The 24,176-nt window shown below is 38.5% G+C and overlaps 1 protein-coding gene across 12 annotated transcripts in view; it reads left to right on the forward strand.

The window, feature by feature from the left end:
- The window catches only part of NfI (Nuclear factor I), a 436,655-nt gene that overhangs the window by 226,819 nt on the left and 185,660 nt on the right, over positions 1-24,176 (forward strand). For all 12 annotated transcript variants that reach the window (XM_083117283.1, XM_083117282.1, XM_083117284.1 and 9 more), the window contains one exon: positions 17,625-17,816. In XM_083117283.1, the coding sequence (XP_082973409.1) occupies positions 17,625-17,816 (192 nt within the window). The remainder of the gene's footprint in view (positions 1-17,624; positions 17,817-24,176) is intronic.

Here is a 24,176-nt window from a genome sequence, read left to right on the forward strand (position 1 = left end):
TTGCAAAGACTAGAGCCCTTCGGATTCGAATGAAGATATTCAATACTTGATTGATTTATTTGCTTTATTTTACTTCTCTTTTCTGACACTTTTGGCTAATCGCGAAGATGTGGATGAATGGTGATAAGATTAAATGGATGAAGGGCCAATCAGAAACACATGTAGACGACGCAACACATCTTGGCTGCAGGTCCAGACGCCAGTGCCTCCTTAACCTGCAAAATGCAGTCCAGGGTGTACTACGTGGAACTGAAGTGTCTTCGGAGTAGGTCACCCCTTATCCCGAAATTCAGTACTTCTATGTGTTCCCTTCAAATTATCACTAGTCAAGAGGTAAATAGAAGAAGCGTACTCAGTAATGGGTATGCATATGTTTTGAATTCACAAACGTTGGAAATTTCTGTAATAATTTTCTGTCGAGATCACCACAGACATCCTTGTTGTTTTGTATGTATAGGTAATCTGCTGGTTGCTTAGCGTGTAGGATGGAGTACTCCATTTTTATTCTTCTACCAGCTTCAAAGTATTTGCATAGCACGATCATAGTAGCTGCGACACTAGCGACACATTGATAATTTGAATCGCAAATATATTTCCCGCTGGTTACACTAATGTATTCTATTATCTTCTGTTTTGATTATATGCAGCTTTTCTACCTCTGGGTTAGTTACGATGAAAAGGATGAATGGTGAAATTGATTGGTTGGATTTATCATAATTATCTTGGTTAATCGCGAAGAGAATGACGAACTGATGATATAGATGATAGTACAAATACATACGAGGCATGCGTTACTCAGGATTCGAATCAAGGATAAGACACCGAAATGTCACCCCGTAGTACACCCACGACTGCATTGTTTATATCCAAAGGGATTATAGCGTGATTTATGTATAGTTTTGGCCACAATTTGAATATAAGTTTTGTGACATGTTCGAGTTGGAATTTTAGAATGTGTTCTTAAGGTGCTAGTGGACTCCTCGTCTATTTTAGCAAAGACTTTTCGAAAAATTTTCTCGTTTCGCAAAACCGATACAGTATTTCAAATTCTAAAAAAATGCATCTACTTGCAATTCCTTTTAGAGCAGTGAAGTGAATCTTCATTTGGTTTGCTGTTGCCCAGGTATCTAACAGAAAATGGGATTACGAAATTTATAACTAGACAACAGAGAAAGTTGTTGATTTGGTGTTTTAAGTCCATTTTATGCACAGTAAGGCTAATCGGGACTGGACCGACAGTTTAAAGTGGGATCCGAACCACTGTGTGCCTCCACCGGGTATCGAACACGGGACCCCTTCATTACAACAGAGAAAGTAAACCACATGAAGATTCTCTTGAATGATCTATAAGGAATTCTAAGCGGATGTATTTATTCAGAATTTGGACTGTTGTAGCGATTTTTTCGAGTTTTTTTTTAGAAAGCCAAATATCCAGTGGAACCTTAAATTACTGTTAAAAGTGATTTCCTGAGTTCGAGTTGCTTGTCTAATGTTGAAATTTCTATTCAGTGCCCTTGAAATTTTAAATATCATTGATAATTTTCACCTGAATTATTGTGAGTCTCTTAAATTTTCCCGATCTCTTCCCGTCGAAGCCCAATTTGCCAAGAATTTGCGGGAATCTTTTTCGAAATTTGCGCCACGGGACCAGACGAGCAGTTATAGGTTTGTAACCTAATGCGCCCCCATCTCTTAGGTGTCAGCTGACAGGACTTAAAGCTTTCCCTTGAGGAGGAGGATAATTAGTTGTCATGGCAACAGAATTGCAGACCACAAAAGGCGAGTTTCTCCCGGCGTGGATCCGCCCCCTTACGCTAGGACCCTGATTAGCCCTGAAAAAGCCGTCTGATTTACGAAGAGGTTGCCCCAGCTCTTAATGAAAAGGTCCGGATTACAAGAAGCTATTTATTTTCGGGCGGTTTGCTAGGTGTCTGCACGAGCAGCCAGCCAGCCAATTCGTAGGCCCGCACATTCTGCGGACACAAGGCTAGTCCGTGTCCTCGTAAACTAATTATTTTTTCGCCATTGAAATGGGCATTTCACTCTTCAGGGCTCGATCATCACAAGAAGGATTTGTTTTCATAGAAGAAGCGTTATCTGCTAGAGGAGGGTGCTGCTGCCTATCCTGAAGCTCTAAAGGTCTTAACGCTTTGAATATTTTTCCCCCCTGCTATTCCGGTACGGTCACAGGTAGAAGTGTGTTGGAGATCAGATTAATGGAATGAATGAGAGCTCACCACCTAACTCTTAGAAGAAAATCGGTTTGCAACTTGAATGCAAGTCCTCGTTGGCTAAGTGTTGCTACCGACACCTTCTATTTTTGTATTGGTCTTATTTTACGTCACTTTTCTGACACTTCTCCGCGACGATGAACTTGAGTGATGGTAAACGGAATTGATGAAGGAACAGTGACAAGCAACACCCATGTCCAAGCCAGGAATAGCGAGAGTCGAGTTGACGTGCCTCCTCGGTGGCAAAGTGCGTTAAGTGGTCAAATTTCCATCACACCACCGAAGTTCCAGAGTTCGAATCCTGGCTTAGGCGTGTGTGTTCTTTGTCATTGTTCCGTCATCAATTTCATATACAGGGTGTCCGAAAAGTCTCGCACCATAGGCAAAATCACAGTATTTGTTCAATGTGCTGTCCGTTGAGTTCCACACATGTTTGTAGGCGGAAACGCAAATTGTTGAGCGCACGGGGGACATAATCTGGGCCTATGGCTTCGCATACGTCCTTGATTCTTGTGCGAAGATGAGACATATCGTGAATCTTCACGCTATACACCAGAGATTTAACATTCCCCCAAGAAGCATAGTCCATGGGATTTAAATGCGGCGAGCTTTGGACCCATTCGGCTGCTTCTCTGCGAACAAAAGATCGAAAAAAAACAATTTTTACCATTTTGCCTATGGTGCGGGACTTTTCGGACACCCTGTAGTTAACCATAGATCCTCATCGTCACGATTCACGAAACGTGGCATAAAAGTGACGCTAAACAGCAACAATACAAGTTCGTGAGTTGACCGCTCAACACGCTCGACCACTCAGATTGCTGTCTACACAGTTTCTATAAATATTAATAGTTCGACATGTTCTTTCCTTCTGTCTGTTTCGGCTACCTTAGATCGCTTTTTTACCTCTTGGGTTAATCGTGACGATGAGGATGAATGATGAACTGATGAAATAGATGAGGGGACGAACGCAATGCTTTACCCAGGGTTCTAACTTGGGCCCTCTATTTCAAAGAAGTGAAATATGTACTTGTTCATTTTATTTAACGTAATCATCATAAATGTTAGTAATATGCAAAAATCACTCAAAGTGGCAAATTGATATAGGCTTTGGCTTTGTTTCTGGTTACCATTGTTAATAATTTCGCTGTGACTTGGTCTTACTATTCAATACAGTCATCCTTTTGGCCGTTCACAGTACAAAAATTGGCACACGCAGAAGGTGACTATGTGTTTCAAATAACTACATCATGGCCGCCCTTTACGTTTGACAAACTAAAGTGCATTACGTGATTATTTCTCTACAACAAAAATTGTCACTTTCCTGCTCTAGTGCTTGGAGAACCTTATGCTTCTATATTGACACAAAATGAACCGTCACGAACAAAAGTGGATTACTGTTCAGGTATGTGGATATGCATATATATGAACTGCAGTTTGGAACGGTTAAGAAACGTTTATGGTCAGTCAATCAAATCCCACGGCGAATTGGATCATTTCCTATTATGCCACGACCTCTGTTCCTATGGATAAGGACAATGGCAAAGTGCGTTGCAGAAACGTAAGATGGGTATTTAACTGATCGCGCAATTCCATCATCCTTTTTTCTAACTTTACGTCTCGAAGATTACATTTTATTTCTTCGACATTAATTTGCTATGGTTCACAATAAATACTGAAATAAGTTATATTCCTTCTACACTATTCAATTAAATTCTTTCTGGGTCAGAACAGATTAATCGCAGTTGTGAAATAATTCAAACTCACGCTGAAATTTCTACATTTCATGGCTTTTACTGTGGAACAACCCCTGAATGGTATACTACCTTTTCATTTTTACTGCTTTACTGCTATTTGTGTGGCCTATTAGTAAGGTATAGACATTTTAGCGTAAGACTACTGACTCCACAAGAAAGAAAAATTTATTCAGGCTTATATTATGTAGTGTACCCATTGGTTGCATGTCGGGTTGCCTGTTTCCCAGTCCAGAGATGTTGACTTGGATACAAAGATCGCATTTCTATCCTGTTTTAATTAAAGTCCAATCCATTTTTTCTTGCGAATGTACGCGATATGTGTACGTAATAGCATCATCTTATTATTCGAATCGAATGTTCCATAAAGATGTAGTTTTATCAGATTTTAAAATTTATTCCTAGCTGGTAACGAAGCATACCTTTATTTTGCGGTACCGTTCTCTCTCTTGTCGGAGCGTTTTAAACTATTGTTTCCGCGGATTACTTATGCAATTTTCAGTAGGCTTTGGTGGAGCTACTAATAGCAAACGCTAACGAGAAAAAGGGTAGAGAAGAGGAGGAGTGGGGCGATAAATGTCGCAGGGGAAAAAAGCAGTGGTCGAGGAACGCCGAATTTTTTCAGCGTTGAGGTTGGGGAGGCCCCTCAGATACCGCTATCAGTGGCTGAAAAGTGCTGAAAGAAAGCTCATGAGAGCAGCTAACTGCGTTTGAGTACACTTTCCATGCTTGCACTTTTGTAATATATCGTGACAGATTACAAGCATTTGAGCCACAATGAGCAAGTTGTAATCCGCAAGAGTGCATAAAACATGCGTTTTGATATCTGGGGTTCCGCTTGTGTTTTTTGTGCTCCAAATTTTCATGCATTGTGACACAAGTTCGGCCGGACGCGGGGAATGTGCAATTAGCAGAAAGAAAGCGAACATTAGGATCTGGAAATGGAAAAGTACGTTTTTTTTGGGGGGGGGGGATTTGCGATACTTTCCGTAATGCTTGTTCCAACCGTAGTAATATTGGGGGTTAAATGTTAAGAATAATTTCGACGTGTTGGAAGATGTACAAGGCTAACTTTTGGTGGTAATTTTAAAATATGGTAAAATGAAACTGCAATTCATAATGAAAATTAGTACCTTCTGGTTAGAACAATGTCAAGTTCAAAATTAAATTTGTGTACAGTCACCGGCAATAAAAATGGAACACTTAGATCCTGAGATACTCGCTTCCCTGCAAGGCGTTATGTGTGTTGGCTAAATCTACGGCAATAAATACATTTTAATAGCAAATTTTCAATGGAAACTTCTACCACCGCCGTAGAGTTAGGCAACACACACAACGTCTTCCAGTGAAGCGAGTATTTCAGGATCTAGGTGTCCCATTTTTATTGCCGGTGTATTTGTTACAAAAGAAATGTATTTCTTGACGATTGTTTCACCTTGGAACTTAATGACGAAATGGGTATTATTAGCCTCAAGTACTATATTTTCCCATTTTTGCAAGCATCTATTTTTTTTTTAAGGTATCCGAGACCGTGCTTTAACGCAAAGGTAATGTCCTTTGTACCCCTCGGCACGTCACTGTTCACGACCATCTTTCGAAATGAAAATGTATCGTATGGATTGTGCTGGAATCTTATTAGCTTTCCCAATGAGGAAACTGATTCCTCATAACTCTAACGAAATAGCTTTAAACACCCGATTTAAGATGGTTAACATTCACTATAATCAACAATCTCGTTGAACTTTACACGACAAACAGCAAATTGTTGCAGTATTGAAATTGACACGATATAACAAATTTATTCGACCTCCAAGTCAATTCAATTTCGGCGTACGATAGCAAAGTTTAGTTTTCAACTTCTCCCGTAATACGGTAAAATTAATCGGACTTCTACTACATTATAATTGTATAAACAGCTTTAACGTAGCGATTATAATATTTTAATTGTAGCTCTGAGAAACAATATAAATTAAAAATAATGGTCATAGATAAATAATTAATGATAGATGACGCATGTACAGAAATGCGAGACAAGAAATATAGAAGTTGTTTGTATTTTATATAATAGAAAGTAAGAATGTTCTTAATGCACAATCCTTTATTAATAATTAGGTGCATACTGAGTAGTAGTGTGAAATGAATATCATGACCCATGCTAGTAGATATTGATATTTTTATATAGGAGATTTAAGCATAACTAGGCCACTATAGATGTAATTAGCACAATTTTTGTTTGTTTAAATTTTAAGTTTGATCGAGATTATGAAATGGTCATCTGAGAAGACATTGTGTCATCTCCCCCCCCCCCGAAACTTAACAAGAAAGGCCAGCTGTGAAAACTTACCAGAAATTGTTTGTTTTTGACTCAATGAAGCCGCTATTATTATGATTTAGTTAAATATATTCTTTTAACATTGGCCCTTAGAGAGATTCAGCAATCAAATTAGTTCAGTCGTGACAAATTTAGAAAAGTTAAATTTTTAGCCCATATCAACTTTCGGATAGCATATGTATCTTTTCAGATTTTTGGGAAAGTATAAATTTGAAAGGAAGCTCATTAAGTAAAGGCTGCTCAATGAACAAAACTAAGAAACTTGAATCCTTAGTGAATATTTCCTGTTTTCGTGAGCTGTTGTTACTGACCCAGAACGCAGGTACTCAAACTTTTAACTGCTTTGTATGCCTCCCAGATGGCGCAGTGGTAGCGTCGCCTTGTAATCAAGGGGTCCTGGGTTCGATACTCGGTGGAGGCACATAGTGGTTCGGATTCCACTTTAAACTGTAGGTCCAGTCCCGATTAGCCTTACTGTGCATAAAGTGGACTTAAAACACCAACTCAATTTAACTGCTTTGTAGGTTTCTAGGTTGCATTGTACTGATATTGACAATGATATTTACTTCACACTACATCCCAGTACTCACTTAAGTACTTATAAAACAAATGTGTATATCCTTAAAATTTTGTGATCCGCTTGAGTTCTTTCTGCATAACAACTTACATATGACATAATCAAAAAGTGATAAAACTAAAATAACTGCTTAGACCTTCACGCAGGGTTTCATTTCCGTCTGTGAAATTTCTGGTACCTTTCTGTTAAGGAAGCATTTGTTGTTGTTGAGTTGGGGTTTTAAGTCCACTTTATGCACAGTAAGGCTAATCGGGACTGGACCTACAGTTAAAAGTGGGATCCGAACCACTTGTGCCTCCACTGGGGTATCGAACCCGGGACCCCTTGTTTACAATGCGTCGACGCTACCACTGCGCCATCGGGTAGGCCCTAAGGAAGCATTTGTAAACGCCTATAGAGTTTCCCGATAAAAATAAAATATTAATGTGGACAAAATGAATGAAATTGAAGGAGTCGGTTTCGTTGTTGCGAATTTTCAATAATTGTAGTGTGTAATATTTAAAATATTAATAGTACTTACATGCAGATTTATGTATGTAAATTGCAACTTGCAGAAACGTTTAAGATTTTCCCTGCTTACGCGAAACCACTGATAATTGTTCAAAGAAGCAAGAAGTGTAAAGTTTGAAGCTGTACAATTATACGGAAGCCTGTTATGGCACGGCTTAACAGTTGCCTTAAATCGTTAAGTAAATCCTCAGGATTTCAGATTTTCTTGTTTACAAAAAACATCTGAACGCAATATGGGACAAAAATTCGTTTGTCTCCAAATTAATGACCGAGTGCAAAATCCACGAAACTGGCTCCCGCCTCATTTAAATCGTGGGTTTCCGTTGCTCTAGTGGATATTGCTAGCAGAAAACGAAACAAATGGTATTATTGTGTGCTACGAAGTGTTATGAATTTCTGTTTTGGAGAGATTCCCTAGCATTGAGATTTATCGAGAATGAACTCACATCTCTGCCTGGAAGCAAATGTTATGGATCATATGCAATAGCAAGTGAAGTGAATTGCATTTGAAACTTTAAATACAAAACAATGTATGCACCTTGCCAGGAAGTGATAAATAAATAAATGTATATATTTAATTTTAAGATACAAGTCATCAAGTAACTTTGCGCACCGGAGAAAGCAATGGTACGAAGTTCATTGTAGCAAGCTTTTATCAGTATTCGTTTGTGTTACATATAAGTTAAATGTATAGTTTTAGTTCCCCGTGCATATAGCATCGTGCCATGAAGGCAAATGGTGTTGTATGCATACATTTATACGAGAGCTGCAAATAAAAGAAGATTGATTGATTGATTTGTTGTTTTAAGTCCATTTTATGCACAGATAGACTAATCGGGACAGGACCTACAGTTGAAAGTGGGATCCGAACCAATATGTGCCTCTACCGGGTATCGCACCCGTGACCCCTTGATTACAAGGCGACGACGTTAACACTACGTCATCGAGGAGGCCCCACAAGTAAAAGAAGAATCCAGAACATTAAATTTACATCAAATTCATGCAACTACAAAAATTAGAATACAGGTCATCGAAATATATTATTGTAGATCAATTGGAAGTACATGGTCATTATGATGCATAATGAAATCCAGTGCATCAACATCAACAATACAATTATTTATTACAGTAATTATAAACATTTTAAAATACAGCCACGGGAGGAAATTGTCTTTTACGTCCTAGTGTGCCTATTTTCATTGAGAAAGGAGTTTAAATTGTAGATGATGATATAGTGGTGATTGATAAGAGACAAAATTGATAATCTGAAACAATAGTTTGAACAATGTGAAAAGTTTCCATAAAACCTGGAACTACACAGAACAGCAATTCTAATGCCGTTCGATTGACTAAAAGTTTTGTTATTCTATTTCCGCGGAAAACTGGGTGTAACTTTTTTCCACAAGATTGAAGTGCTCTTTCGAAACGCTATCTAGCTAGGGTTGAGCAACAGTCAAAAAACAATCTGGTCGATTCTTCATAAATACATACTGGGTATGTTGTGCTTGTCTATAGAGGACAGAAACTGATAGAGTTCCTTAAGCCTACATCATGTACAGTCACCGCCCATAAAAAGTGGACACCTTGGTCCTGAAGAAACTAGCTTTCCCGCAATGCTTTGTGTGTGTTGCCTAACTCTACAGCGATGAGTTAACTTCAATAGCAACTTTTTAATAGGACGGATAATTAGGCAACACACATAACACATTGCAGGGAAGCCAGTATTTCAGGATCTAGGTGTCCCATTTTTATTGCCGGTGAGTGTACCTACACCCTGAATAGCAACTTCCGCGAAGGGGAGTGGCGTATCCAAGTGTGGCTGAAGCCATTGCAGCAGGCGACATCATCATCTTTTTTTTAAGGGATTGAGCATGACTACTCAATTCTGTCAGGTTTACGACATTCTATTAATATTTTTTTTCATGGACGTTCTTCATTGAAGTTTTTAGTAGACTAAATTTTAGTGGGTAAATTTGATTGAGTTCGGTTTTAAGTCCACTTTATGCACAGGAAGACTAATCGGAACTGGGCCCACAGTTTAAAGTGGGATCCGAACCACTATGTGCCTCCACCGGGTATCGAACCCGAAACCCATTGATTACAAGACGACGACGTTACCACTACGCTTTAGGGAAAGCCTAATAGTCGTGTAAAACCATATATAGAAATTTACAAGGACATTTAAAATATACACAGCGACTGTAATTCAAGATAGGCATATGTAGGATGCTTGAAAATAATTTTATTACAATGTATCAGATTTTTGTTGTAAACGCATTAGAGCAATATATTGAAAAGAGCAAATACAATACCCTCCCTTTAATTATCAAAATGTCAGAACTTCAACTTTAATGGATACTGTGTGATCAGAAATACTCTCTTGCATTTTTTACACCTAGTTATGCATCAGATGGCAATATGTTGAGCTCATAACTATTTGAAATAGTAAATTCGTAGGAACATGAGTCACAGGTTGTAAGTCAGGATATTTTCTGCGTAGATCACTTCAATTAATATTTAACGGACTTAATATCAAAACTCTTTTTGATTCATACTAAATTAGAAAAGAAGAGTTCTACTTATGTTCAATCATTGGGAATTCTTTTTCTGTCCTTCTGTTGAGACTAAAAGTAATATTTTATATGTTCACGTAGACACTATTTAGCAAACAATATGTATTTTTCTTACTTCATGTTACGTTTTTGCCACTTAGACTAACCACGACGATGTGGTTGAAATTCGAGGAAATAGCTGAAGGAGCACCCAAACACTCGTACCTAGACTTTAACGCTGAACAGAACCTTCGATGGGTTCGGCTATTCATTACGCCCGGCCACCGAAGTGGCTTGACAACAATAATATTAATACAGATTCACTCAAATATGACTTCGACGAGAATCTTATCCCCTCCTTCCCAGATATCTAAGGAAATCATGTCACCAAATTGATATAATATCTTGCTCATCTGTGTATTTTTCTTGCGTTGCTTTCAGCTTAATTGTGTTGCTTTTGATCGCTTCGACATTCCTTTGACTTCATAATATTAACTGAATTTGGTAATAAGAAAATTATTACTCCCTCTGTCCCATAATTATTGTCCGGTATGCCAAAATGGTAACTTTTTATTTATGTTCTTTTGGATACTTGATCGGCCAATTTGTACTGATCCTTGAGTAATAACGTTGTATGACACATTCCCGTGTTTCATTTACTTCTTCTGTATACACCAATGTCACAGTTTGAATATCGTACAATTATTATGGGACAGAGGGAGTATTTTGTCTTCGTCCCTAATATAAATGTTTCCACGTTATGCATTATGCTAATTTGCAGTATGTTTTAGGTTGCCTGCCTGTAAAGGTTGAACAACGGATCAAATTGATTATGTTCAGCATATATCTCAGCTTCAGCTCACTTTTGCTCTCTTGACAGTGTTAAGAATGGATAGTAATAACGCCTTTTGACTAGCAAAGCAATATAATCATACAGGCTCTTTAAAGAAGGTGAAGTTTGTATTACATTGCCATTGTGTTGTAAATTTAGGGGAAGGGAATGTTCTTTGCAACACACTTACTGTTTTTGTTAAATCCATTTGTAGCATAAACATTTTTAACATTATGGAGGCGTGATCACATGGAATAAATATTATCTAATTCAACGAGAAACAGACTTTTGCTTCACGAAGCTTTTAGTTCTCACATGGAAAACTCCTTTCGCTTTTACTGCTGAACTCAGATCATGAGGAACATTACCAGGAACCAGTATTCTAAATTAACTGTCGCAAAATGCGACTAGAATTTTTCGTTTTGGTGCCTATGTGAACATTTAAGTCGCCAGTTTTAGCGAGTAATCTCTGAAGTATTGGTAACTACACAGCTGATGCGTTCGGCGGACATCGTTTGTTATTTGCCCGTCGTCATAACTAGAGCTCGGACTTTTTTTCTGTAACGTTATCTTCCGAAAAATTTAGTAAATGTGTATCAAAGTATGGTAAGATGTAAAATGGCTCAATTATGTAATTTCCAAAAAGGGAAGAGATTCGCTTCATACAAATTCCTACTCGTGTCCTCTTTATTTTTACAGCAAGTCTGCTTGCCCAATACATAATATATAAGAGTAAGTAGCGATAAAATATTGTGTATATGTAACAAATATCCACAATTTTTAGGACAATGAAATGACATAATATTGCTCACTTTTGTGACCATGAAAGAAGGGGAATTTGGCACGTTTCTGACAAAGTGGACTACTTAATACTAAGAACTTCGAATAAACTGCAGGTGCTTTTTATTATTACTAATACTTCAAATCACTACCATACCGATAAACAATATACGTATATGTATTTATTGCATTGGCATTTTTAGTTTTGAATCATGTTATGTTGTGGCGGCTAAGTTTTCAACTTTAACCGCTAGGTTTAATGCGTTAGGAATCAAATTACTCCTAATGGTAAAGTGCCACTTCAGTTTTGAACACTTAGCACAGTGCACTACGGCGAAAGGAGTCTCTGGTTCGAATCCCGGTCTGTGCATGGGTCTTCTTTTTGAGTGTCCCTTCATGAATTTCATCATATCCTCACTCTTCTTCATCTTAGTGAATAGCGATTAGCCAAAAATGGCAGTAAAGTTAAGTAAACCAAATCAATAAATCAATCAGATTCGAACACTACCCTGAACCTATCTAAAATTCCCTGTAAAATATTTTCGGGTAGAACCATGCGGCAAATTAATTTCATCGCAGAACCTATTTGTCAATATAGTAAAAAAAGATAGTGCGATTATGTTCATTTAATGAGGTTCAATACACACTATATTGAGAAGATTGATCCATTATTCAAACATAACGCAACAAGGTGTAATGTACAGAACTAGAATAAATATGAGATCTTTATTAAACATGTGCGTCCATATGATTTACGTTTTACGCCTTTTGGGGACAAATCTTACGTGACAACATCGTGTAATTTACCTTAGGACATATTGTCTCATGTTACTTAATATCCACAAACGGCACATTTGATTTGCTCAGTCTTGGTTTTTCCACAGAGCAGAGTCTCACGGAAGCACCCCCTTACAGCATCGAATGCTTTTCGTGTCATGAAGTATTTAATTACTCCTTTTCTCGTGCAGTTGATGATAGGCAATTAAGTAGTCCGAAAATAAAAGAGGAATTAGAATCTCAGTAGACACACACAACTTCTCTTGCTGGCTATAATTCCTTCTTCTTGCTTGAATGTAGCTTGTGTATTGTGAGCGTCTTACCCCATTGAGAACCATTTTGTCCATGCGGCAAGATTCCTGTTTCTATGTAGTGAGGTTTGTGTGTATATATGTTAGGCTCAACGATCGAAAACGCTCAATGAGCAGAAATAACGGCTAGAACACGTTGTGACTTCTGCAGAAGGCGAAATTTCGCGTTCCGGCTGCTCTGGCATTACAAATTCACGTACACACACACACTTATATATATATATATATATATATATATATATATATATATATATATATATATATATATATATATATATACACACACACACACATATAGATATGCTGTGGTGACACACGACGATATTGATGTAAAGTTAATAATAAAAACTACTGAAAAATACTGTGCTTTATTCATACATGATCGTACGTTGGTATGTATTTATGTATATCACTTTTGCCAATACGAACGATTATTAGTTTTCATTCTCACGTATGTAAAAAGCTTGTAGGTACCGTTGCGTACCTCCAGAAAAAATGCATTGTGTACATACATACAGCATTACATGGTCATATGGGGAATATGTGGATGTAAGACCCAACACATTCCCAATCTCGGAATCAGCACCACGCTCCCCACGTACCAATTTTTTGAGGCTGGGTGAACCCCAGAACTGCTCCATGCAGGGACATTTTTGGAAAAATTCCCACCTGGAATCACCAACCTGGGAATCGAACCGGGTCTCCTGTGTGGCAGTCAGACGCCTTACCGGCTGGACCGCAGCGGCTCTTTTGTACTCACACACGCTAGTTCGCGAAGTCTCGTTTTTTTGAGGTTTGGTATTCTTCGATATCAGTTAACACTGGGATAGCTGTTACATTACGACATTAGTCTTCTTTAGCCCTGTTTTCTGGAATGAAGAAAATGATTGAAATTTGATTATGGCAAGGGGAATAAAGATTGTGGCAATTTCGTGGAAGAATAATAATAAGTGTTTTAAGTAAATTGAAGTTTCTCAACTTTCTTCACGGAATTTCCACCAACTCTGTTCAAACAGGATTGACAACCAACCTTATTCTGACATGTAGTAAACATTGAAGTGCTTAGGATATTCCCAACTCACATACTTCTACCTGTCAAATTTCTCTACTGAAACACGAGAAAAATGTCACATCTTTTTTACACCAGCATTAAAGAATCGGATATTTTACTTCTTACAGGAAGCTAGAAATCTGAACTGTTCTCAAAGTTAAGCTTCCAGCTTGCCTTCACCTTTTAACTTTGAGAGGGCGATACATTTTAGTGGTAGAACCGAAAGCATACGTTCCGATCTCCGCTTGTGACCGGATCATTTTATGTTTAGCGCTAAACCGCTTGATCTCACCTTTTCTTCCAAATTTTTTTTCCGCTTCTGTTTTCGTCTCGGGAACCTGTACCTAAGGAGAGGAAAGGAAGAATCTGGTTGGAAGTGACGAGATAACTGCAAAGTAGATTTGTTGCCCTTAATCCGGGCGAACGTTCTGGGTGACTTATTAGTACGTCTTTGAGGAGCATTGGTAGCATTTAAATCCCCCAAAATTGCATTTTAATTATAGATTTAATGCGTCCTTTTTCCCTCTGCCTCAGTGCTCGCAGGAAGAACGCCGTTCGAATTTGAATGCAAATGGGAGAAGAGGCCATTTCATTTCAACTCTATTAAATTCATGCACCATTTTTCTTTTGTGGGTGATCGAGGGAGCCTTTCCCTGTAGCCGAGAGAATCTATAGCCAGCCTGCGCTTCACACCCTCCCTCCTGACTTTGACAGGTGATTTTTTCTCCTCTCTTGTCTTGTACTCCCTCCCCTTGGACCAACTGCCTCTAACTTGCGAGCTGCGGTGGTATTCAGTTCGCATGGTGTGTTATTCACTCTCTCTGCGTACAAGGGTACTTCATTTGTCTTGGCTCCATGTCAAACTAATACTCCGTTTCTGGAGTCTGCGAAAAGTAAAACTTTACACATAGAAAATACATTTCGGCTGTGTGAGCATTTTCTTTTCTTTTTTATTTATTGATAGTCGCGTTCCTCCTCACAGCGATTTTAAAATTTATAGTACACTCATATATGTGAAACTTGCATTTTTTTATACGCCAAAGACTGATGGAGCTTGGGAAGAAAATAATATATGTTTATCAAGTATTCTTTGTTCGCTGCTGCAAGCCATGAATAACATTTTTTTATTGTTTAGTCAAATTGACTACCCTTTTCTTCCTTTCTTGTTGACCTAAGATTCTTGTACGTTTTTAATGCCAGTGATATATCTGAAATACACATATTTAGTTCCTTTTAGTTGAGCAAATATTTGACCACTTCCAGATATAAATTTCTCTCATTTATTTTTGCTAGAGTAGGCCGCCCCGATGGCGTAGTGGTAATATCGTCGCCGTGTAATCGACGGGTTCCAGTTCGATACCCGGTGGAGGCACATAGTGGCAGGGATCTCACTTTAAGCTGTAGATCCTCTCCCGATTAGACTGTTTCTTCACGAAGTGAACTTAAAAACTCAAACACCTTATTTTTCCTAGAAATAAGCATTAATACTTTATGTTTCTTCCTATTTCGCGATATGCTATTACCAAATCAGTCTTTCAAACGGCATTTACTGGCAATTATTCTGAAATCAATGAAATTAACAACTGTATGTGCATGTACTTTTTTTATCGGCACTAATCGCGAGGGTGAGGATTAGATGAAACTGTTGAAAGAGAAAGATTCACGGGACTCGAACTCGGAACCTTCGTTATCCTATATTCTATTTATCATAAGTTCTGTTACAGTTTTAAACTCATATTTCCTTTGAGATACCAAATAAACTATATACATACTACATATTGTTTTGTGGATAAAATACTCGATCCCATCATCCTTTGTTGATAATTTATACCTCGTACATATATTGTTGACCAGATTAGATTTCGAATCTCTCTCACCGGATGGATGCTCCATTGCTAAATTCTGCTCTGATTAAGTGTTACCACCTGTCGTGTCAAGTTACATGATGCATGGTGTCATGAGTGTTTTGCTTCAGCGTAACAACTTCATAGTGAATCTCATCTTGATTTCCGACTTTGTTAAAAATATGCCACATAAAATAGACGGTGTGAGGAACACCAGAAGATAACTGGCTCCGGAATACCCATTACCTTCCACTTGCTGAAGTTTTGACTAGCAGCAAAGACGTTTCGCAGAACTGGTTTGGACTGCTGCTTATTAGCTTCTCGTGTTTCTTTTTCGTTCTTTTTCACCCTTCCGTTAAAAACTTGATGGTGGATTTCGCAGCTCACCCTTCATATATCAATCAGTTTAAATTGTATATCATTTACTTTATCATCTCTCCTTGCCTTTTATCTTTTGAAAGGAAACTGTGGTAACAGGTTCAGATTAATTGGCGCACGTTCTCCTCCGCTTGTTGCAAGGAGAAATCAAGTACTTTGTAAGACAGTTTTATAGTTGTTTAAAAATTACTTTTCCTTTCCAATTGCTCGATATTTTCGACTATGTGCAATGGTTTTTTCTGTTTTTCATCCGCAAGTTTCAAAAGTTTGCACTTAATGCTACGTAACCCTACTGTGTGTGATCGATTTTGTTTTTCTGCAAGATCTGATATAGATATTCAGATATGCCTGTGGATCAATCGTTTAAAACATTCAGGTTTGGTTTGCAAATGTCAGAATCTCTTTGTGAGCACTTAAAAATCGTGGTTTGCTGCGTTTTCATCTTAAGTCCCACGTGGTTAACGCAAAGAAAGAAAGAAAAATGTTTTGTATTAATTTATATTGCGATTTTTAAATATTTCATTGTAAAGGTGGGTGAAAGTTTTTTCTTTTTGTCTAGTGTTGCACATTGGTTAGGAAGAGAACGTGTATTACTATTATTTGCACCACTTGTAGATCTTCTGTAATAAAGATGTAAATATCAGTATTATAATAATTTCTGTTGTTGCACTCGACATAACTTCATGAATTGGAACATGTAAGTTAAATTCACGTAATGGTAGTTTTCTACAGATTTCTTGAAAAACAACTTTAAGAAGTGTTTTCTAAGGGAAAAAAAACAAACTAGAAGAGGAATTAAATTCTCTGTTTTTACCTCTTTTGTAACCTTGGTTTTTTAAATAAATTATGTTATTTGATAAACATTTGTAATCCTTAACCCCGCAATCTTATGTTAATGTATAATTGAACACACACACAAACCCATCAGGAGTATTAAGTATTTATTAGTTAACAATGTTATTTTGAAATTTGATATTTGCTTTCCATTGTTGTCTGCTTAAGTTTATCCTTTTATTAAATATTCTATATTTGGAGTTCTCCTTTTATCCACACTCTAGTCTTGATTTTTACTTTACACTTCGTGGAAATAAGTGCTATTTCGTGCGGGCATCTTTTCTCTAGCTTTGAGAATGAAAATTCCTGTTGAGGTTTTTTCAGCTATCGTAATTAATTATCTTATTCCCTGTTTATTTTTTTATTTATTAGTTCTACTCCAATATGGTTGGTTTGTGAAACTTATTTTCTTTCAGGGCTTTCCAATTTCATATTACCAGTTGCTTATTATCTATCAGCTGCTCTCCTTTTAGCCTCAGTTTGTCGTGCTTCTAGAGCTAAATCTTCTGTTATATAACCAGAAATATCATGCGAGTTGAAATAATTTTTAGTCTCTCCTTACCTTTGTAACTTGTTGTGTATGTCCTGTGCTGGTACCTTTACAACCTTACAATTTTAACTTTTCTCAAGGGACTTTTTACACCCCTTTCTTTACTTTTCAGGTAAGAATTTTATACGTACTCGTATAAGGGGATTTTGCCTCATGTAGTTTGAAGGGTGCAAAATGGCCATATGTGCCGATGCACCCCAAGAATTTTAACTCATTCGTAAATTGATTTTTTTTATTATTATTATTTTATTTTTTAATTGTTGATTTGTGTGTACTGGAAACTGAACATTGTTTTGTTTTCTTCCTTTCAGAACGAGAAAGTTGAAGTGAAACAAAAGTGGGCTTCTCGGCTACTGGGGAAACTTCGCAAAGACATTACACAGGAGTGCCGAGAAGACTTTGTGTTGAGCATAACAGGGAGGAAACCAGCTATGTGCGTTCTCTCGAACCCTGATCAGAAAGGCAAAATGAGGCGCATCGACTGCCTCCGTCAAGCCGACAAGGTACGTGGAGAGTTTCGTCAATATTTTATCCCCACCTGATTAAACCCCTTCAATTGGATACTTACATCGGAAACCTGTTTCGTACCGTTAAAACCGGTACATCCATTCTCTGTAGACGGAAGTGATGAGTTCCTTACGGCCATCTCGAACTTCAGAATTGGATATGCAATTGGAGCAACGTGGAAGTGAGCTACCGTGGAAGTCTCTTGATTGAATCTGTCACAGAGTAGATTTGTGTGATCTCTGCACCCATTCCTTTCAATAGTTCCCTTCTCGGTTTCTCAAATTGCTGTCAACAAACTGTTACGGATAGGAGAGTCTCTCTCTTCCTTGAATTACACTTCCTCGGCTTTAGCCGGAAGAAATGCCGATGACTCTTACTCCTCTTATTGTATCTATTGACTTTTACGTCAGTCTTTGACGACCAGTTGCAAAACTCCGAATCAATCATGATATAAACCATCCTGTGTGTGTGCACGGCCGCATATATGTAGGCAGTTCCATGGCAGTTCAGCACCAAGTTGACCCTCGCTATCTCCGATTTTGATGAAATTTGATGTATAGGGTCGCCTTCGGTCATAGTGAAGTTGTGCCAAAGGGTTTGGGCAAAAATATACATTTTTGCCAATTTCTCGAGGAGGGGGGCCGATTTTGCATATTTTCCTCACATGAGTATTTCCAAAGCCTTGTATCTTAGTAGCCAATAATGGTGGGACAAAGTTTAACATGAACATACAATTCAAATGAAGCCTTGATTTGAAGTTTGAAAGGTACTGTGTCTTCAAATTACACCATAGAGTTGTGTTATTTTGTACGCCGACCCTTTATCTTTTGATATGCAAAATTTGGTGAAAGTAATTGTTCAAATAAGCAAAAAATATAGTCTGAGAGTTGCCCCTGAGACAAGCAAACCTAAACCTGATTAGGGCATCACACACTAGGGCGTCAGTAATCTTGTAACTTACTAGCATTTTCGAAACGGATAAAAATACGCAATTTTCCACCGACGTCACAGTCGCTTCTTTTCATACACTTGTATCTTGTCTTTCCCATCTCCTTCCTCCCATCTCCTGTTTCAATATAAGCTTGGCGGCAGAAATAGGCGACGTTAAATAAGTAAACAGCATTGAAATATAATGTATCCCCCACTTATTCGTTTTTAAATCTACGCCCATATGTTCGCATTGGTACTGTCATCATTTTCATACGTTCTTGTTTTGCCTTATATACTTGAACTCTGGCACAAAGTCCTGCATCAGGTGTCGCATTAGCGGACCTCCGTGGGTATGTTCTTAGCACAGCGTTGTATTATGCAAGGGGTGCCGGGTTCGAATCCTGGCCTGGGCATATGTGCTCTTCGTGTCCCTTCGTCAATTTCATCGTATCATCACTCATCCTCATCTTCGTGATTAGCCAAAAGGAAATAAACCGAATCAATCAATCAATAGCCGGATTCCGTGGCGGACTTGTCAGCATATCGCGCTATGACGACAGGAGGTCTCGGGTTCGAATCCAGGCCTGGGCATGGATGTTCTTTGTGAGCGTCCCTTCATCCATTTTATCATATCGTAACTCATTCCCATCCTCACGATTAGCCAAAAGTAGCAGAAAAGCTAAGTAAAGTAAACAAAATCTTTCAAAATCAATCAATAAAATGTGCCGCGCCTAACTCAATATGCAACACGCGCTGCAAGAAAGTATTTCACGTTGCATAAGCAGGCTTGTTTGAACGATACTCGATAGGCCTCCGAGGTCTTGTCAGGTTTAGTGACAGTACAGTTGCTCCAGAACGAAGAAGTTACTTGAAGACCTGTTCAGTTACATCAAGTTCCGCCTACTGCATGGCGTTGATGCTTCATTTCAACAACGAGTACCATTGTTAGATTTGCCAACTGAAATGAAATTTCTCTTTGCATGAACAAATTGCAAGTCCTGTGTGTTATATCAGCGGGGGGATTTTAAAAACTATCAGACTTTTCAGTTTAGGTATTTTCCGTAATATATCTTGCATAAGGATGTTTCCTGATTATAAAAAGCCGACTTCCACATACGTATTCTCAAAATTTGTTTTGAGACTTTTAATATCTTTAACTTTCACTTACTATCCTTCTAGAAGTACAGTCACCGGCAAAAAAATTGGAACACCTAGATCCTGAAGTACTTTCTTCGCTGCAAGACGTTATGTGTATTACCTAACTCTACGACATTGCCATTGGAAATTTGTTATTAAAATCCTCTTATCGCCGTAGAGTTAGGCAACACACATAACGTATTGTTGGGAAAATAGTATTTCAGGATCTAGGTGTCCCTTTGTTATTGCCGGTGACTATACAGAACGAGATCGAATGTTGGAATTGCTGAAATTTCGTACTTTCGTTATTTTACGTCGCTTTTATTCCACTTTTGGCTAATCGCGACGACGATCATGAGTGATGATTGGATGAAATTAATAAAGGGACAGTCATAAAGAACCGAGCTGGCGAATTGCTGAAACAGACAAGGAAATTTAAAAACCATATTTTGTACTTTAAATACTAGTTTTTATGAGACGAGAAAATTTAAAAACCACATTTTGTACTAGGCTATATATACACACTATTTTTATGAGGACTTTTATCGAACTCCGTGCTCTAATGCGTTGCGTAACGTACTATCAGAAATGCTTCTAAACTATATTAGTAGAAAAGTGCTAAATTGTACCTAAATTGAGGATAAAATTCCCTTTTAAAATTAAATTTACGAAAGTGTAGAGCGGATAATGACATGTGAGCACAACAGTCAAGAATTGTATAACTTTATATGGGATGGTTATGTTGAGCAACGGATCTGTCAATTGAATTGACAAATGTATTGCACTACACACAAATATATAATATAGCTGCATATTTCTAACCAAGTTGTTTGGGGGAAAATTAAGTAGCTTAATTAAGGACAACTACAGCTTTTAAAAAATGAATTTACGGCAAATAAATGTACATTTTTACATCACTGTGTACAGCAAAGGCGAAAACAGATGTAGATAAAGGTAAGGACGAACCAAGTAGCACTTTGCAGAATCCTTGGTGTCACTTGGTTCGTACCAGTTGCAGGTGTTCGTTATCATGGAGAAAATCGGAACTGCCGTGATCCAGTCGGTATGACGTCTGACTGCTACGCGGGAGCACCTGCCTTGGATTTTCGGCATAGGTCCGTTCTTGTCCCTGGGGTTCACCCAGCCTCTAATCGATGGGAACCAGAGGCCTTCCCTATGGCGTAGTGGTAACCTTGTCGCCTTGTAATGAAGGTGTCCCGTGTACGATACGATACCCGGTGGAGGCCTATAGCGGTTCGGATCCCAATTTAATATGTAGGTCCAAACAAAACATCAATATTTTACCCGATGATAGACACAATTTGCTCAGAACTGGACAATCGTTTTGAACACATGAAAGCAGTTGCAGACACATAGAAAGTGTGTGGTCACGTATACCTACTCTTTTCGGTATTCAGCCCTTATTTTGCCATATTTTCCTGCGTTTGACGTTCTTTTCTTATACAGGTTAAAATGAGGATTATGACCCTCACCAACCCCCTCCCCCCATGGTCACGCCACTACAACCTTCTATTTGTCAAGATCTATAGACACTAAGTTTCCTAAAAAACCTGAAAAATGTACAAAAACGTTTCCAAACCTTTATTTCAGTCACAAAGGCATCCCCGATGGTGCAGTGGTTGCGTCGCCGCCTTGAAATCAAGTGGTCCCGGGTTCGATACCCGGTGGAGGCACATAGTGGTTCGGATTCCACTTTAAAACTGTAGGCCCAGTCCCGATTAGCCTTACGGTGCATAAAGTGGACTTAAAACACTAAATCAACCAAATCAATGAAATTTCAGTCACAAATATTATCAGAAGTTCTTTCAAACACAAGAAAGAGCTTGCTCATATTCTTGTGATACATTATATAGTTCATTGACTTCCAGTTATCCGTATGTATGAACGGCTTGTTTCATCTACAATCATCGGCAAAAGAAATGGGACAACTAGATCCTGAAATACTGGCTTCCCTGCAATGCGTTGTGAGCCGACCCTTCAATAGCAACTTTTTAATTTATTCTATCGCCGTAGAGATTGGCAACACACCCGGACACACAGATCTTACTGTTCCTCTCACAGTAGCAAAATCAGAGAGATCGTTTTCTAAATTTAAAATTATAAAAACCTATTTACGGAATACTATGAGACTGTTAGCGGTCTGGTCTGGCTTTACTTTCAACTGAAAATGATAGAGACCCAAACAATCAAGTTTAACAAAGTAATCGATGCTTTTGCGTAAATGATAATAAATTAATCTATAATGTAAGCATTGTAATTAAACATTCATCTTAATTTGTTAGTGAGTAAAGTGCTTAAATTATGTATTTTCATCTTCGTAGATCCAGCCACTGTATTAGCAGTAACTGGGGGGCCCATTAAATAGTCTGCCCCGGGGCCCCCAGGAGTCTCGTTACGCCCCTGCTTACCACGTGCCTTCATGGCATTGTGCAATCGGAAACTCTACCTTAACCGTTTACCATGGAAGAAATGAAACTTCAGAAATCGATTTTTCTGCCTTTTCAATATTTCATCCAAATAATTGCATCTGATAATAATTTTTTACAGAAGGAGGCTTTCTTCACTCAGCGGGATAGATTTAGAAATTGCATTTACTCCTTCGAGTTCTGTGTGATTTAACGATCTAGAAGTTTGTTACAGTGATTACCGAACCAGTAGCTTTGGAGACAATGTATATCGGAGGGGAAACTTCGCTATTAGCGCTCTAGGTGAGATTTTAAAGTACAACAGATATCTGCAAGTTTCCTGAGTCATGGAGCAGAGAGAACCAGGCATTCGTGTACTCCTTGACTCCGTGCACCAGGCAAGAGGAAAACTTGACTCATTGACCAGACGGGTATACCTTGTCCCATGTGTCTCTGGAGCAGGCGAACGAAAAGAAGTCTCTGCGCAAGTATTGACGCGAAACTGCTCCACCGATGAACACGTGAGAGGGAACGGTATTGCGTGGAGGGGAGAGCAACTGCAGTTACCAGCCTTCGCAGCAGCGTATACTGCTTCGCTCTGTCCACTCGATTTCCTCCCCTTCTCCGACGTTATGCGCGGCCTTGCTCCAGACAGGGTGTAAGAGGAGGCAAAGCACCTCATTGCAGCGACACGGCGCTGCGACGACAAGGGTCCCGCGTTCGAATCCCGCTCTGGCTTGGTTGTTTGTAAATGTCCATTCATCAACTTCATCATTTCCTCACTCATCCCCATCTTCGCAAATTAGCAAAGAGGCACAAAACGCGAAGTAAAATAAACTAAATCAATCAATCAATCAACCTCATTGCATCGCTCTGCGAACGCACATTCATGATATGTTGGGAATATTTGCTGTAATTTGTGTTTAGAATGATTTTCCACACTTCTGCATGCGTATTTCACGGTTTTCTGCCAGTTCATTGTGATTGTTAATCCGCACTTCCTATCTATTGGCAGTATCTCTCCGGAAGTGAGTACATATATGCCATCATTTTGGAAACGAAAAAACTATTCATCTTGCAACACTGTCCCTGCTTTTCCGTACACGGGGAGACAGGTCAAGCTATGTCTCTTCTGCCAACCACGCCCATTAGCAGTTCCTGCTCACGACGCCTACAGTAAGCGGAAACTCCCCTCCCTTCAACACACCCTGTGCGCTTACGATGTCCAAGGAATCAGTGGTGACAACTCGGACTCAATTACTCTGAGACTAGTATAAATTCCCCACTGTTTGTTCCTGGTAACTCTTCTCTTGGAAAATTCAAAATTGCTTACAATTTTTAAGTTTTCCCTTCCATGCACGCATTCGTATAAGCCACTGTGTACACGCATCGACGCGAGAGCATAAAGAATTAGATAACTAATCTAACTAGCAAGCCAAATAGTATTTTATGGTAGAATATTCGGGGGTTATATTTTATTTTCTTATGTGTATCCAAATATTTTGGTAACGTATCGTCACTGATACTCAACTTCCCTAACGCATAGCGCGCTACGAATTCCGACCTGGACATAGTGGCTCTTCATCAATTTCATCAGATCATCGTCCTCATCTTTGTGATTAGCCAAAAGTGGCAGAAAAGCGAAGTAAAATAAACCAATCAATAGACTTCCCTAACGGAAATAAGTAAAACAAGAATGTTTCCTAATGTTAGTTACTATCATTATACTTTACATAAAACATCCCATTGCTATTGCCCAACGTTATATTCTTCATCTTGCCTGCATTTCGAACGACCCTGTTGATGTTCATATCCATAAAATTCTTACAATACACATCCATTACATTTACAGTTTTCAGAACT

Source organism: Lepisma saccharinum, chromosome 2 (assembly GCF_977018435.1).
Source record: "Lepisma saccharinum chromosome 2, izLepSacc3.1, whole genome shotgun sequence".
In the NCBI taxonomy this organism is placed as follows: Eukaryota; Metazoa; Arthropoda; class Insecta; order Zygentoma; family Lepismatidae; genus Lepisma; species Lepisma saccharinum.